The 16,921-nt window shown below is 38.4% G+C and overlaps 1 protein-coding gene across 2 annotated transcripts in view; it reads left to right on the plus strand.

Moving 5' to 3' along the window:
- Lrba (LPS responsive beige-like anchor protein) overlaps nt 1-16,921 on the plus strand; it is a 488,275-nt gene that overhangs the window by 421,117 nt on the left and 50,237 nt on the right. For both annotated transcript variants that reach the window (XM_026787115.1, XM_026787152.1), the window contains one exon: nt 797-964. In XM_026787115.1, the coding sequence (XP_026642916.1) occupies nt 797-964 (168 nt within the window). The remainder of the gene's footprint in view (nt 1-796; nt 965-16,921) is intronic.

Consider the following 16,921-nt stretch of genomic DNA (forward strand, 5'->3'; position numbering starts at 1 on the left):
GGAAGTTTCTCACATAATTTGCAGAACAGATAAAAAACAGGATGTCAGGGGTTTTGCTATTATTGTTTTTTTTTTGTTTTTTTTTTTTTTACAGTAATGAGAATTGAGTACCAGGCCTCAGAAGGACAAAGCACACAGTCTGCACTGAACTGTGTCTAAGTCACAGTGTCTGCTCTATCCAGTCCTTCTTACTTCCTTTTCCCTTTCCCTGCCCTTTCTACTTCCCTTTTTCTCCTTCCTTTCCATCTGTGAAGTGTGTGTGTGTGTGTGTGTGTGTGTGTGTGTGTGTGTGTGTGTGGTGTAGGCCAGAGAGCAATATCGCATGTCTTTTTTAATCACTCCTTCCCACCTTAGCTTTTAAGACAGGATCTCTCACTGAATCTGGAGATTTCATATTCAGTCTAGCAAGGCTGGCTTGCCAAGCACACTCTTGAAATGCTCCTGTCTCTGCCCCCATCTCTGGTATTACAGGTGTGTATCACTAGGAATTGTGCTCAGGTAACCACTCCACTGACTGAACCATCTCCTTTGCGTTGCTTTGGTCTATTTGTTTATTTGTAAGACGAGGTCTCATTATGTTACTCAGACCGGCCTAAAACTGTCCATGCATCAACTTCCCAAGCAGGATTATAAGTAAATGCCACCAAACCTGGGTTTTCTTTTTTGTTTTGCCTTTTTTGTTGTTGATGTTATTGTTGTTGAAGTAAGTTTAGTGTTACACTTTACTGTTGTTCTAAATATCTCTGTTTTAAAAATAGGATCCAGCATAGTGATATGGGTCTATTCTGTTTTTCAGGCCCTGGAGAGTGAATTTGTTTCCTGCCAGCTTCACCAATGGATTGATCTTATTTTTGGCTATAAACAACAAGGGCCAGAGGCGGTGCGAGCCCTCAACGTGTTCTATTACCTAACCTATGAAGGAGCAGTCAGCCTGAATTCAATAACAGACCCTGTGTTGAGAGAGGTAAGTCCTCCTACTCAGAAGGAAACCCATTATCACAAGTCTGCCAGTTTCATAATATTGATCTCATTTCCCTATCTAAGTAACTAATGGAGAAACCGAGGCAAGACAAGGTGTCAGCTGATCACCAGCGGGGACGTGAGTCTGGAGCTCTTTTTCCAGTTAGTATGACTTAATATAAAATGTTTGAACTTGATAAGGGAGCCTCAGTCAGATTTTTAATTTTTATGGATTTGGAAGCTACTCACATAGTTTGAAATATTAGGAAAACAGTCATTTTTTCACTATACAATTGTGAGCATACGTCAAAATCCAATAAAGCATGTTTCAGTATAGTTCATGAGTGTGTGTACATCCATGTAGAAGTTAATAGTGGGATTGAAGTCTGAGATTTTACTGTCATTATTCAGTGATAAACAGTAATGAGGCTTGCTTTATCTTTGTCAAGTATTTTCTGGGGAAAAAACACTAAAGCAGGATTTTGCCAAATGCAGTGTTCACCCAAATTTCTGAAGAAAAGTTTGTTTTTTTTTATTGTTTCTAATCTAGTTATATACTCCCTACATGTATTAGCTTACATGTGTAAGGTGTCCTGTTTTCATCGCTATGACTTGGTCACTGCTCTGTAATTCTATCGCCTACTTAAGTTGTCTAGTTATTGAAATAAATGAGCATATTATCACTGGGCTTATATGCTAGGTAAATGTTAGTACATAAACATACAAAAGCACTGAATATTAGGGGTTTTTTGCCCTAAATTTTACACATTGTTGAGTTTCTGTTTTTCATATTTTAGTACCTATGGAGACAGGGAACTAGGTCAGTTAACTCTTAATGCTTTCACTCTCCCAGAGTCTGGGGCACATGCTCTGCCTCTGAGCTACTCTGCTGTGTGTGAATTTTACTCCAGCGCACCTTACTTGGAGTAACTGCTTACTTTATGATTCAGAGCTTCATGGGACTCTATATGACACTGAAGTCAAAGCAGCTTGCAAGTAATACCATTGAACAATGCATAATTTAATTCTAGACTAGACTAGCAATAGCCAGTATGCTCAGAGGGCCGGGCTGCTTGACTCTAAGCCTGGAACCCATATGGTGGATAACAGAACCAATTCTCACAAGTTTTCCTCCAACCTCCAGGAAACATGCATGTGCTCACTCACATGTGCATGCGCACACACACACACAAACTCTTTTTTAGCAGTGTTTGTCGTGTGTTACTTGACTGTTACGTACCAGAGATTCTTCAACATTCAGCCTGTTTTCCTTTTTCATATTCCCTTGTAATAACCAATTTCCCTAAATCAGCTCATATCTGAATTTATACTCTAGAATTGACTTTTAGATCTTTGGGATTTACTTAACCTACCATGTTATTTACATTGCTGTGTGTATCCTCTACAGTTTGAATTTTGAAATTCATGGAATTACTCTAAACATGTAAAGTGAGATACTTATTTTTACAAATCATCTATCTGTGTCTGAGATGATGTCACTAGTTCTGCTTTCCATGTCATTAAACCTTATGCTTTAATTATGTCACAAAGATGGCTCTTAACCTGTGTCTGTCATAGCTAGCCAACTGACCATTTCCTCTTTATCTTACACAGCGTGATTGGCTATTTTCATGTTGTGTTGACACCCTCCGCCTACACACACCAATAATTTCCAAAGAAGCTTACTACACACACGCACACACACACACACACACACACACACATATACATATATACTACATATATATATATATTTACAGTTCTAGAGGGGTGTTAATATAATTCCTCATAATAATGTAAATACTTGTCTCATTACAATATCATGGCTTAGCCCACATGACCTCTTGTATGGCCAGTGTGTCTGAGGCACTGAATGTTTACATAGGAACATGTGACTAGCTATGCCATGTTGAAAACAGCATCTAGGAATGCCCTGTATATCTTTGGTAGTGGCCATGTTTTGTAGGCAGCCTTTTCTTTTCCCAACTCCAGTTCCCAAATAAACAACACAGAGACTTAATATTACTTATAAATGCTTGGCCATAGCTCAGGCTTGTTACTAGCTAGCGCATTTCCTATCTACACTTTCCCATGTGGCCTGGTAACTTCTCTCAGTACAGCTTGTCCATCCTGCTCTTCTCTGCATCTGCTTGCAACTCCCCAGACTCCGCCCTTCTTCTTCCCATCATTCTCAATTTGGCTCTGCTGCCTAACTTTATCCTGTTTGGCTATTGGCCCATCAGCTTCCTTATTAAACCAATTACAGTGTCATATTTTCACAGTGTAAAGAAATATTACACAATGTTTTCTGACTGATGTCAGGATTTAAGATTAGAGAATGACACATTTAAAGTATTAGATTGGATATTTTAATCTGGGCCTATGCCATTCAGACATTAGATAGATCATTGAATACAGTTGTGAGCTAAAGTATGTATTTTTACCTTAACAAAATAAACACATTTTAACTTCGAATGAACGGTTTTATTGTGGTAAAATAATTTTATGTAAAACTTAACCATTGTTGCCATTTTTAAGTGTGCACTTCAGTAATATGAAGAACACTCACACAGAACTGGGAATGTATCTCAGAGGCAGAGCGTGTGACTATCATGTGCAAGGCTCTGGGCTCAACCCCCAGTGCAGAAGAAATAATCATATTACTGTGTATACCATTCCCACTGTCCATGTGCAGAAAAGTTTTATATCCCAAGATGAAACTGTTTGCATTAAACACAATAGCCATCCTCTTCTTGAACCCTGATGAGATTATGATGCTGCATTCTCTTTATATGGATTGATTGCTCTCGGTATTATATGAGCAAGAACCATAATTATGTGCTCTTTGTGTCTGCCTTATTTTATTTAGTATGGCATCTTTAATTTTCATCTTGTAGCTATATAAGAATTTCCTTCCCTCTTTGGACTGAATACTTTCCCAGTGTGTACGCACACCGTGCATTGTTTATCCAGCACACGTTCATAAGTGTTTTAGGTTGTTTCTGCATTGTGGGAACCAGGATCTGTGGTGTGCAAGTATCCACCCAGTCACTGCTTTCATTTCTTTAGGGTATATCCTAGGCTTTATGGTAGTTTCATGTTTAATTTTTTGTGAATCCACCATACCAAATAAAATTTCAATGCTTAGTTTTCATGACCATTATTTTCTAAAGACAATTTTTAAAAGATTAGAATTCTTTTGCTCATTTTTCATAATCCAAGTATTTACCAAAAATTTCTTAACTGTATAGCTTTTTATCTTTTATCTCCCATAGTTATTTTTATATTATACACATATGTTAGACCTGTATATTAGATTTTATACTCATTAAGTAAACATGGCTTCTGATTCCCTAAGACTTGGTAGTTGCATAATATTCTTGAAATAATAATAATAATAATATATCTTTTTGTTACTGAACATTATAAGTATACACAATTAATTTATATAAAACCTCTCCAGGTCTGAGGGAAAATTTTTAACAACAATATTATTGAGATATAATTTTAAAATGATGTAATTTACTTGTTGGCAGTATGCAATACAGTTTAGTAAGTTCATAACATATAAACACAACCACCGTCTACTTTAAGAACAGTTTTTGTCACTACAAAAGAAATCTTTGTGCTCATTTGCTGTTTGTCTTTTTATATGAGTAAATGTCCGACCATGTTTCATTGGAAAAATCCAAGAGGAGGCAAGTGCGTCTCTAAGAAAGGGGAAAAGAACAATACAGAGATAAGTACTGAAGGGAGGGAATGGTGCTGCCTCAGCTGCAGATGGCGCATGTTAGTATTGTGCAAAGCCGTATATAGTCAGCGCGTACGTGCAAAGAGGGCTGGCTGCAAGGTTCACTTTTTGTGTATTTATATGAAGGATAGGGTGAGCTTTCCAGGACTGTCTGGCATAGTGGCGGGTGTTTATTTCCTTTCCTCGTGTTTTTCTCTGTTCTAAATGGCAGCTAATGCACATGAATCTCAGATTCTAATTGTACTTACAGAAATGAACTCAACAGTACAGACTACAATTTCAGTTGTGTGTGCTGTGACAAGAACAGCGATGGCTGAAGGGAAATAGGGTGATGGGGAAGGATTTTAGAGAGGGGACTTACACACTGCCTGTGTTCATAATCTCAGTTTCCTGCAAATCAGATACCCAGGGTGCAGCTCCCACGCCCATAGCCAGGCAACACACCTGTGAGCCCCATGCCGGGTTAGCCTCCAAGTCAAGTTTTGATGATGACCCTGCCAGTTGTACAGGCCACACTCGTCTTCTGAATTGTGTTTAATGAGGGCTTTCCCTGCCCTAACGATACTATATTTGCATATTCACTTGACTTACCTTGAAACATTATCTTTCAGGTCTCTATGAAGACAGCAAGCACAAAAATCTATTTTTTACACCAGATCACTCTTTCAGCAACTGTACTTGGACATCCTTTTGTTCACTGCTATCTACTCAGTTTGGTTTTGAGCCTTTTCCTGTGCACATGGTCACACATAGGCAAGGTGTATACACACAAGGCATGTCTCTGCCTGCTGCTTGCCAAAGCTCAGTTCTTCTGTAGGAAGCTGCCATTCCAAAGGAAATGGTTAATATATATGTATATATATGTATGTATATATGTATGTAATATATATGTATATATATGTATATATATATCACTTACTATGATAAAATTAGTCTGTCTATATAAAGAGTTCTAAATGATAGAAATGATAACCATAAGGAGAGGAAGAGTAATCAGTGGAACAGCCTGTGGCACATTAAACTTTTATGTTGTTTTTAATTTTTAGAAAACAGCTGTGTTATCAATAGAGAAGTCTCCATTTACATACACCACACTCCAGAAAGGAGGGTTTTTCAGTCAAATATGCTAATCTGTTTTCAAATATGCTTTGCCCCCTAGCTAAAGTGTGAGTTCTTCTCTTCAGCTGATATTTGAACACCCGCCACTCCGTGCGCTTCTCTCTTGTTATTACTTGTTCTGTGTCCCATATTTAGCCTACTCTATTTTCACAGCTCCATGCATGTGTTTGTTTATAGACAAGAGGCAAGTAAGTGAAAGCAGGTCACTTTATTGTTACTAATTTTGCTGAGTTTGGTTTGTCTCAGTCAGTTCTCTTTCTTCTAACACTGTCTTATCAAGATTTTCAAAGGAGAGAACCCAGGAGTGATTGTGAGCAAAAGTGAATATTCCTATTTTGTAAAATGTAACTGTGGTTAGAATATTTTTCAAAATTGCTTGACTTTTTTGAAAGTTATACATCTTTTCCCATTTCTTTGCAGTATTTATAATTTTATTTGTAGGCATCATTTTCCTATTTAAACCTTTATTCCATACCTTTACTTATCTAGAATTCACCTATTAATTCACATATAATTTGTGTTTACTCCATCCCAAGATGGAAAACTCAATGTCTAGTACTTAATGCCTTAGGAGACAGTTCATTTAGCAGTTGAGAAAACTTTTAAAACCCTGAAGGACCACTCAGATGGCTCAGTGGGTAAGAGTGCTTGCCACCGAACATGATGACCTGACTTCTTCTGCAGAACCTACATAAACAAAGCTGTGTTTTGTTTTTGCTTTGTAAGAAATATTTCTGTTCAGGGTAAGGCTGTAACTCAGTGGTGCAGCCATTGACTGGCAGGTCTGAGGCCCTGGCTTTTATCCTCAGCGCCACACGTAAAGCTGGGAGCATTTCTGTTATTTGCTCTAGTTAGCCTTAAACTGCAGAAGCCTTCACTATTCTTTCTCAGCATCCATGCTCTTCTGCACTGCTCTGCTCTGCTCCTCAACTGTTAGTTCTCAGTTTGGGGGACTGTGTCTAGATGCCTGCATGGTTTGCTCTTCTCTTTTTCTGTCATACTGTTTCTCTTATAGAACACAAGATTTGATAAAACTGAATTTAAAATAAATAAGTTTACTTGGTAGAAAACATGAACTGTAGTAGTCAAAACTGCATATCTAGTAAAGAAAGCAAAGTCCAGTGAAACCAAATAAGGCTTCCAGAAATGGACATTGCACACTCAGAAGATGTGATACAAGTAGTGATTTAAATCACAAGCAAAGGGTGAGTCTACTCAGTGTGCAATGTCAGGGCAGCTGTCTAATCATTAAGAACATAAATTAATATGATCCCGTGCTCACCTCCTAGTGACAGGATTTCCAAATTATCACATATACTTATTTGAGATAAAGGGTATCTAGATATAAAATGTTAGCAGGTAACCTTAGAAAGAGGAAGGAGGCATTAGACATGGGAAGTCTAATGTCAAAGCTAAAAATCACAGAAATTGGCATGCTCCTCGCATGAGAACTGAGGTTTCTGTATATAAAGAAAAGGTTAAGGACAGATGGTGCACAAATGACAAAAGAGGAAATATGGAAAATAGTCATATTAATATCCAAAACCTTTGAATTTAAAAACAGTGGCATTTTTTTGCCTACGAGGTTTGAAGATTAAAAAATAATTTAAAACCTCTGATATTGAGACTATGATAAAACAGATAAATTCATATATTTGTGAGAACACAAATCTTATTCCTTTTTTGAAGGAAAAAGACCACTTGCTTAGAAGTCTTCACTGGGGATGTGTGCAGTATGGGAATGTGTATAGTAACTTCAGGCTAGTCTATGGTAGCTTTCCAGATTGGGCTATTTCCACCCATTCTTTGTGACCAGGATATGGTACTATGCTAAGCTACCTTTACATAAATATCAGGGGAAAATATGTTTTTTTTTTCCCTGACTCAAATAAAATCAGCTCACTTTTAATAGCAGTTTTTGGTTTTTTTCATTATTTAATCCCTGAACAGGATTTTAAAATATAATTAAAGCAATTTATTTCTTTATATCTCACATGGTATTTGACAGGGAAAAAGAGAATAATTTTCTACTTTTAGGAAAATTTAGGTGCATTACTGGTAATTATCATTCTTGTTGTGATTATGTAAAGGTGAGACCGCTTTTGGACTAGGCTTCATGAATTCTAAATCCCAGGTCCATTACTCTGGGGGGAAGAGGGTTTAAAGTGGATGTATATATGTGTGTGTTTGTATGTCTGTGTGCTTGTGTGCATAAAAATTTACACAAAGACATTTAGAAATATATGTTTCAAAGCAATAAACTATTAAACATTTTAAAGAATTCAGCAGGGCAAAATATGGACTGGAAAGCTTCTGCCCCCGATCAGGGCTCTGCTAACCAGTGCTATCCTCACACTGCCTGAAGTTGCCCTATTGGAGATGATTTATTTGATTACAGATCTTTTCTTTTTTCTTCTCAAATAGCCCTTTCCAATAAGTCTGACCTCAGGGACTAGGATTGGATGAGAGGGAATGAGACAGATCTAGGTGGATCCTGGCCATGTATGTGGAGACCACTGTGGACTGTGGCAGAGGAACAGCGTTAGTGTGATCAGAATTATTTGCTTTTCCACTTTACCGTTTTCTGTGTGCACTTGCTGCATTTATTATGGAAGTGTTATTTTCTCTTTTACTTTTCAAGCAAAGACAGTGTCCTTTTATATGTGTTCAGAAATTAAAATTGATTTTCTTTTGAAAATAAATCTCAGCTCTATCTACTGAAATAAAGAAGAGGAGAGAGCCAAGATATTACTCAATTTAAAGAATTATCTATAGTGGGTCTCGTAGCGTGAAAGTCAAGCCTGAACACTCCCTGAGTCATGTTTCATGTCAGTGGTTGCTCTGGCCTCTTCCAGACTTATCCTTCCAGAGGCTGTTTTAGCAACTCATAATCACTCTGAGAAGTTCTGTTTTCCTAAAGAAGCAGCAGCCGTGTTTAAGTTTACATGACCCCAGTTTCATGACAGTGGTAGCAAATCAGATATCTTATCCAAGGAAAAGCATTTTTGGCTTAGAATTCCATCACTCTCATGGTGGGAGTCAGCCTCAGCTCAGCTCAGCACTGCTGCAGAACACTGGCCGTGAATCTTTCAGAAAGCATAAACACAATTGGTATTTATAGCATTGTTAACATTTGTTGAATAAGTTCTGGGAGTGGTCTGTAAGCCCATCTTAAGCAGGTGGGGCAGGAATCTTTGTTGTGACTACAGTGAGATTTAAGGCCAGGACGACAGGATTACAGTGGTTGCAGCAATATTATAAATTAGGAGTATTGGATACCCTAAGTTGCGGTTTCATGCAACCACAACTCACAATGCTGCAGAACAGGTCCTGAACCATCACTAGCCAGAAGTGTGTTGCACAGATGGCGTATTTGACACAGTGCAGGGCAGAAACAGTACGAGGAAAAGCCAAATAAACGGCCAGGATTAGTCAAATTTTAATTGAAAATCTACGTTAAAAAACACTGAAATTTTGCCAGACTACCTTGTACATCAAAACCACAATAATAGACAAAATTTCCCTCGGTTGACTAAATGAGCATCAAAGTTGTCATTACTGCTCAGCTTTGCGTGAGCTCAAGCTTGTCAGCTAAGTGGTAAATAAGTAGCTGGATTATGTAGTAGACATTATACGGCGAAGGATGCATGTTTTCATGTTTTGTTTTGATCTCTAATCCTTGTCAGTGTTTCAGGAACCCTGAGCTTGTTTCTGTCCTGCTTCATTTCCTTCAGGCCATCCCTACTTTTCGCTGTTACTCAGTTTTATTCACTGTGTTTCTCACTAAATGAAAAATTTTAGAATGATTAGAAAAGGTGACACAAACTTGAAAAATAATTATTTGACAGTATGATATATTTCTAATAGTCTTATTTAATTTCTAGTAAGATGGGGGAGGTTTATTTAGAATACAAAGAAACCAATGAAATCCCCAGTATAGGGGAAACATCGACTCAAGAACACATTTTCATAATATTCAGTAAAGTATATTATACGTAAGTTTGTTGTCCTACCTCTCTGCCTCTGCTAGTACTGTGTGCAGAGGGCATCTTTCAGGTTTTAAGTTAGGTAGCTTGCAGTCAAATTCCTCAGTGAATCTTAGTATTTGACACAATGGATGCTCACAGATATTTAGGGGGAAACAGACTGGGGTTTTCTTGCCAAATGAACAGCTGACTCAGTCCTCACGTCTCCGTGTTGGTATAACAGTTGTTGGGTACCCTCCGAATGCAGCCGTTAGCGCCACTCTGATGCCGCGTGCTCTCTGTGCTTGCTGTTGGCCTTGGTTACTTCTTTGACAACGTTCCACTCACTTTCCTAAGCAGGCGGCTTTATCTCCTGGCTCCCAGTAGCCAGATGGAGCGTTCTCCTCAGAGATACTGTTTGAAATTATCCATGAGCACGGTGCCGCTGAGAGTTACTGAGTGACATTTGTTTCTCTTGGTTGTATCTGCCCTGACTAGCTGGTTTCTTTCAGATTGGCAGCTGGGATTTTGCTATAGTAGATGGACAGCTACAAGAACTGGAGACTGCTCAGTCTGGGCTGGTCCTCAACTGAATGTGCTTGGAATGTATGGGCTCAGTTCTGAGGCATTAGTAGAAAAATCAGTATCTTTCTTCATGGTCTACACTTGTGTCTCCCTCCACAGCATCATTTGAGCAGAACTGTTGGTAAAATAATTCTATCCTCCTAACCGTCCTCTATCCAATCTTCTCATTGTGTTCTCAGTTTTAACCAAGTTTCATTTTATTTAGCCTGCTGCTGTTTTGAACTTTATAGAATTATATACATGTGTATATACTCCTCCAGCTACCTGATAAATTTTTAGTGTTGTTTGGATGTTTATGTTAAAATGCATCATGCTTCTTAAATATTAATATTTAATTAATCTTAAATAATACTAAAATCTTATGAAAAGTATGACTTCCTTGTCATCAAATAGAAATAAGTTTTTGACGGACCCTCTCAACTGAGATTCTTAGGCTGTTACATTAATGAATAAATTAAGGTTCATAAAAATATCTCAAACAATGTAGATCTTTCTTTAGATTTCTTAGACCATTTCAGACTTCTTTGTTACTTCAAAAATATGCTATCTTTGTATGTCATATCAAACAAAATAGTAAATTTATGCTTTCTCTTACCAATCTTTTTATCCTCCCATCCCCTGAAGGAAGGCTATTGCTAGTTTGGTATGTATGGTTCCAGATTCAACATTAAGATGTTCCTCATAGGCATTTGTATACGCACATGGTAAGGAATGTTACCCATATGTAAGAGTATATGTTTTTAATTGCATAAGGCCATACTTTAGGTATACTATATGCAACTAGAAGTTTTTTCAGCGTATTCTAGGTTGGCTTTACCATAGGGTAATGCAGCTCAACTCAACTCACTCACTTTGTTCGTTCGTTTTGTGAGGTAGGGTCTCACTGTGTAAGTCTGCTGGCCAGGAGTTAACTGTGTTGCCAGGCTGGCCTGGAGCCTCCTAAGCGCTGGGAATAAAGGTGTGTGCTGCTGCCTCCAGAAACCCACTCATTTTAATGGCTGAATAGTGTTCCATTATTATTAATTTAGGCCATTTTTGAAAACTTTTAAGAAATGTTTTCACCTCCATGTGATCCTTTTGTTCTGAATAGTCACAAAAATGAAATCAGTAGTTCTGTCTACTTATAAAAATCCAACTCACGAATTTTTAGATATTTTTCTGTATGTTCAATTTTGCTGCCTTTTAATTCTTTAATAAGCTAGAATCACTCATGCCCAGTTTTACTTATTTCTTTACTATCTCCTTCTTTTATGTGTAGTATTACACATAGACTATTCTATGTATTATTGTAGTTCCATGTAAAAAATTACATTTCCCCCTTGAAAGTCTGTTTTTGTTTGTAATGACTATACTCTATGGTGCTCTAACTCTGTTTTAGCGGTGTATTTTTGGGCCACTTAGAATTTAATTTGAGTTAGGCTTTAACTATCGTTTTTAAAATTTTATTGTTTTCATTTTTCAGTTCTGGGGCTCAGACTCAGGCCTTCACATGCTAGGCAAGCACTCTTTTACGGAGCTCCACCCCAACCTTTCACCTTTTAATTCTGTCAAAGGATTGCGCTGACTACTAAGAAGTAACAGTGTCTCTTCCCTTAGGTTAAGCTATGCAGGCAGTGGTTTGGCTAGTTTGTAAATGCTTTTAACCGAACAGCCTGTTTGGTCTTTAACCAGTTAGAATTACTATCCAAATAAGGCCATGTATGTATGTAGACAGTTTCCTCTTTGGGAATTCTCATCTCATTATTTTTATTTATTTATTTATTTTTGGTCAGGTCCTTTGTGGGAATCCTTTCTTTGGCCTTTGCAGTTGAGGCTGTTTGAGATTTCTTGTCCTTTGTCACTTGGTTCATATTCATGTTGATATCCAACCTGATTATCCAGCAGTGGCTCTGGTGGGTGCTGAGGATCAGCCAGCCAGGCAGATGCAGTGAGAACACATCCTCTTCCCTGGTTCGAGTTCAGAAATGGGGAGGGAAAGAGATGAGATACCGTGGACCATGCCTGCAGTCTGTACTTTGACTTTGTTGTACTGAGGGGGAAAATGAATCTAACATATGGAGTCCTAAGAAACATTCCTTGATAGCAAGGTAAACTAGAACCCTGACAACATTGCAGGGCCTAGCTTTGGTAAAGTAAGAAAATTTAAGCATACTAATAAGGCAGCTTTTAAACAAATTATTTAGTTCCTTTTGCCCTTTTCTAATTTATGGTGCTTTTATATGCAAAAAAATATAGGAAATAAAATGCATTGTCAGAGTGGTGTGTTTCAAAAAGGGGCATATATTAACTGCAGTCACGTATTCAAGTTATTCTGTCCTAACACCCACCTCAAAGTAAAACTCTTCATTTATTGTCTGCTGCCACATCATGTTGAGTTAACTTGTTCTCTTAGTTAAATTGAAAAGCTTAGTTCAGAGACTGAGACAGTCTTTAGCAAAAGCCAAATGCATTGTTACTAAAACATTCCCCACCTTTCTTGTCTCTGATTGTATGTGTATGCGTGTGTGCACACGCACACACACACACACACACACACACACACACACACCGGCTTTATGTACAGCTATAAAATCACTCCAGTATGCGGTAGTTGGCACAGACACAATATGAGTGGGCAGCTTGTTAAACTTGGATTCATCACATGTCCATTTGGAGATCCATTAGTAAGATCTCCAGGTACTCTTTGAGATGCTGTTTATAAAATACAAATATGTGACTTCACTGGAATACCTCAAGGTATTTCATGATCTTTTTATTATTGTATATTTCAACATCTGAATGCTGCTTGGTGGGTTCAGGTTTTATTACAGAAGGTAAAACAATTTACATAAATCATTGGGAATTGATAAAACAAGAATATTATATAAAAACCCAAATTTTTAACAGAAAGGTTTAGCTGAGTGTTTTGCTCATTTCTGAGCTGCTCTGCACTGGTGATAGTGCGTCTTTCAGCTGTGTCTCTGCTCAGTTAAGGTGATGTGTATGGCCATTCACTCAGTAAATATTTATTGCACGCCTACTCTACGCAAGCCCCAGAAACACAGAAGTACTTGGCAGTCTGTATTCTTAAAAAGATTTAAGGTGTAAACATTGAGACAGAAAAAATTAACAATCACTCAATAATTAGTACATTAGATAGATATGTAGTAGCAAGGTTAGTTATATATATAAATATGTAGTTATATGTAGTTAGTTATATATATATAAATATGTAGTAGCAAGGTTAGTTATATTGCCCGCAGAGCAACCAGACAGGAGCACTTCTCTGAATGGTGGGAAGAGTGAGCGCTTAGAGTCTCTCACTTACTTCCCAGAGCATCTCAATAAGGTGCCCAGAACTATTATTTTAGGGGTTTGTTGAGGAAATCAAGACACCAAAGGTTGAAAACCCCCTACATACCTCAGCTAATACTTGAATGCTGAGATTTGAGCCACGCCCATCTGATTACATGTTCTGCGTGTCTGGCCCTCAAGTCTGCCATCACTTAGTGATCAGGAACGTGGACAGGAGGATTTCAGTTAGGAAGTCACGCCATCAAAGTTGCCACTTTAAAACTAAATATCTTGCAAGTTAAGATGTATTCAACCTCTCAGAAAAACATGAGGGCTGCCAGCTAGTACTCAAAATTTTGGACATTGAAGAGTGTTTTCATTTTTAGTGTAGTCTTAAAGGTAAAAATTTAAATTTCTAACAGACAAGAATATTGTCTTTACCTAGGCTAACTCTGTTTGAGATAACCTCAGGCCAAAGATGTCATTTTCATTGAAGTTGACTAACTGGTAAATTGAGATTCTTTGCCCCATATCAAAATAAGAATTTTACATAACAGATTTTAAGAAAACATCCTGGAAAGTAAAGCTCTGCAGTTGAAAGTGATTTCATTAAAATCAGGTTAGGCATTTGATATTATTAAGCTACCCTGTTACCAACTCACACTGTTGAACATCATGCAGTCTGAATATCTCTATATGTCTTAAGGTTTCTGCTCAGTTCCAGTCCCCACATCCCCTACATCGTCTGTTTCTGCATCCTGAAGGCTGCATAGAAACAAGAAAGAGAAGTGTAAACAGACTTACCCTAGGGGCCTTTTCAGGTCACACACTATTCCTCCATGAATTCTCACTGTACCTTAACAGTAACTGCTGTAGTGAGACACAGGAGTATTGTCATATCCCTCAAGGGGTTTGGGGCTGGAATTACTGCCTCAGTGATGTTTCAGCACTGCCCAGGGAGACCGTTTGGTCTCCATGGTAGCAGACATGCGTCTTCACTTAATGCTCCCCATCTTCTGCCATGCTCCTGTGTTGCCCTCATCAGGAATAATCCTCAGGGCTGGGAGATGGCTCAGTGTTTAAGAGCATATGTTTTTCTAGGGTTCAGTACTCAAAACTGCCTATAGCTCCAGCTGACCTCTGAGAGAGAGAATGTTTTTACATGCCAGGAACTATGGCGTACTAAAATTCTTCTCCTCTGAAACCAAACCTCTTGACGACGTAGCCTCTCACAGTTCATCAAATCACCCTCAGCACCACTGTCTTCCATACACCTACTAGTATGTCCCATTAAGCAGGGCTTAAAGCATCCCACTGCTTTCCTAACCCTTCCTAACCCAAAGTACCAAAGTCCAAATTCCTCTAAATAAACACATGATCAGGTCTATCAAAGCAATACCCCAGTCCCTGGTACCGACTTCTATCTTAGTTAGGGTTCCTATTGCTGTGAAGAGACACCGTGACCACGGCAACTCTTATAAGGAAAACATTTAATTGGGTGGCTTGATCACAGTTTCAGGCCCTTTATCACAGGGGCAGCAAAAGCAGCTATGACAATGGCTAATAATACTGTGACCACAGACCACATGCTAAATCACCATGACCCAATACCACATACATCTTTACTACAGACAGAATTCCATGTTTCTGTCTCAATACAACACATACTGTCTTTCCCTTGATCCTGTTGTGAAGTAGAGGAGATGGAGTCTGGGGGTATAGTTGAGGGGTAGAATACATGATGTGGTGGTGTGGAAGAAAATGGCTCCCAAAGGGATTGGCACTAGTAGGAGGTGTGGCCTTGTTGGAGGAAGTGTGTCACTGTGGGGGTGGGCTTTAAGGTCTCTTTTGCTCAAGCTTTCCTAAGTGTGACTCTCAGTTTATTTCCTGTTGCCTGCAAGACAGCAAAACCAAAGCAGGTGACTTCAATTTCTCTTTGGGATGAATGACACCCTAATCAGCACCTCCATCTCTCATCTCAGAGTCAGGTGCGGACTTTTTTTTTTTTGCATATTGGACTGCAGATTTCATAATTTTAACATAAAGTTACTATCTTTCTCCTGTCAGACTGGTTCTATGCAACAGAAACCCTACTTCTGTTTATTGCTTTCCTATTATCTGAAACTGTGAGCTCAAACAAAAAGGGAATAAAATAGTTTTGTCTTTTTACTTCATTGCTCAAAGTCACCCGTCTCTACAACCTATTGATTTTTAAGTTGTAATTTTCATGCTCATTCCTTTCTGTCACATAACTGCAGGATTAAGGTGCTCGCCTCAGCTTTCAGACGGCTTTCTAAACCTCTGAAGAGATGACTCTGTCTGTTGTCACTTAGCCCAAAACTACACTTCAAAATCCAAGCTATATTTCAGTTTTCTTGAATGCGAACCACCAATTATGGGCCTTTCGCCCAAAGTCAGAGCACTGAAACAATATGCCCTGTGACACACATACACACACATACAGACACACACATACACACACAGACACACACATGTACACACACAGACACACACACAGACACACACAGGGACACACACGGGGTTTTTCTTTTTTTGCAATTTTTTTTCTTTCTTTGATTATTTGACAGTGAGGTTTTTTAGTGTGAACTTTGTAGGTGACCAGGTCCTGTCAAAATGTTAAAAGGTTGGACACACAGAAACCAGCCCTTGCCTCATTATGCTGTCCTATTACTGTAACGAAACACACTTTGTTCATTGAAATGATGGTGATGACTTAATAAAGGTAAGTTATAAATTTTATACTTACCTTTCATCTGCAAGCCTGTGGTTTTCTTGTCCTCGGCCTCCTCCCTAACACCGTACAGTGACAGGAGCACTAAAGGATTGACTGGTTGGCCCAGAAGGGAAAGCTGTTTAGGTGTAAATCTTGACTGGACTGTAGGCAAGATATCCAGGGTTTCTTTCTCCTTACCTATAAAATGAACACAATAACGTTATGATAAAATTTGAAGTGACTTAAACAAGTTCCTGGGGAAAGTGAATTTCAAATAAGTAGTTGTTAGCTGCCCTCAGGGAATGTTGGTTGACTCCGCATTGAGGATCTAATTTATGCAAAAACAGTTTGCATTGGTGTTTATAGAAACATTGCTTAACCTGTTATTGTTAGTTTATAAGTAAGAACACAACCTTAGCTTAGAAAACAGCATTAGATCACATAGTTTGTGGATGCTGTGAGTGCAAAATTTGATCATTGCCCATGCTGGCTTTGCTTATCCACTTAGTTCTCACAGACGTCTTGCAAGTTTTT

This window comes from Microtus ochrogaster, chromosome 1 (genome assembly GCF_000317375.1).
Source record: "Microtus ochrogaster isolate Prairie Vole_2 chromosome 1, MicOch1.0, whole genome shotgun sequence".
Taxonomy (NCBI): domain Eukaryota; kingdom Metazoa; phylum Chordata; class Mammalia; order Rodentia; family Cricetidae; genus Microtus; species Microtus ochrogaster.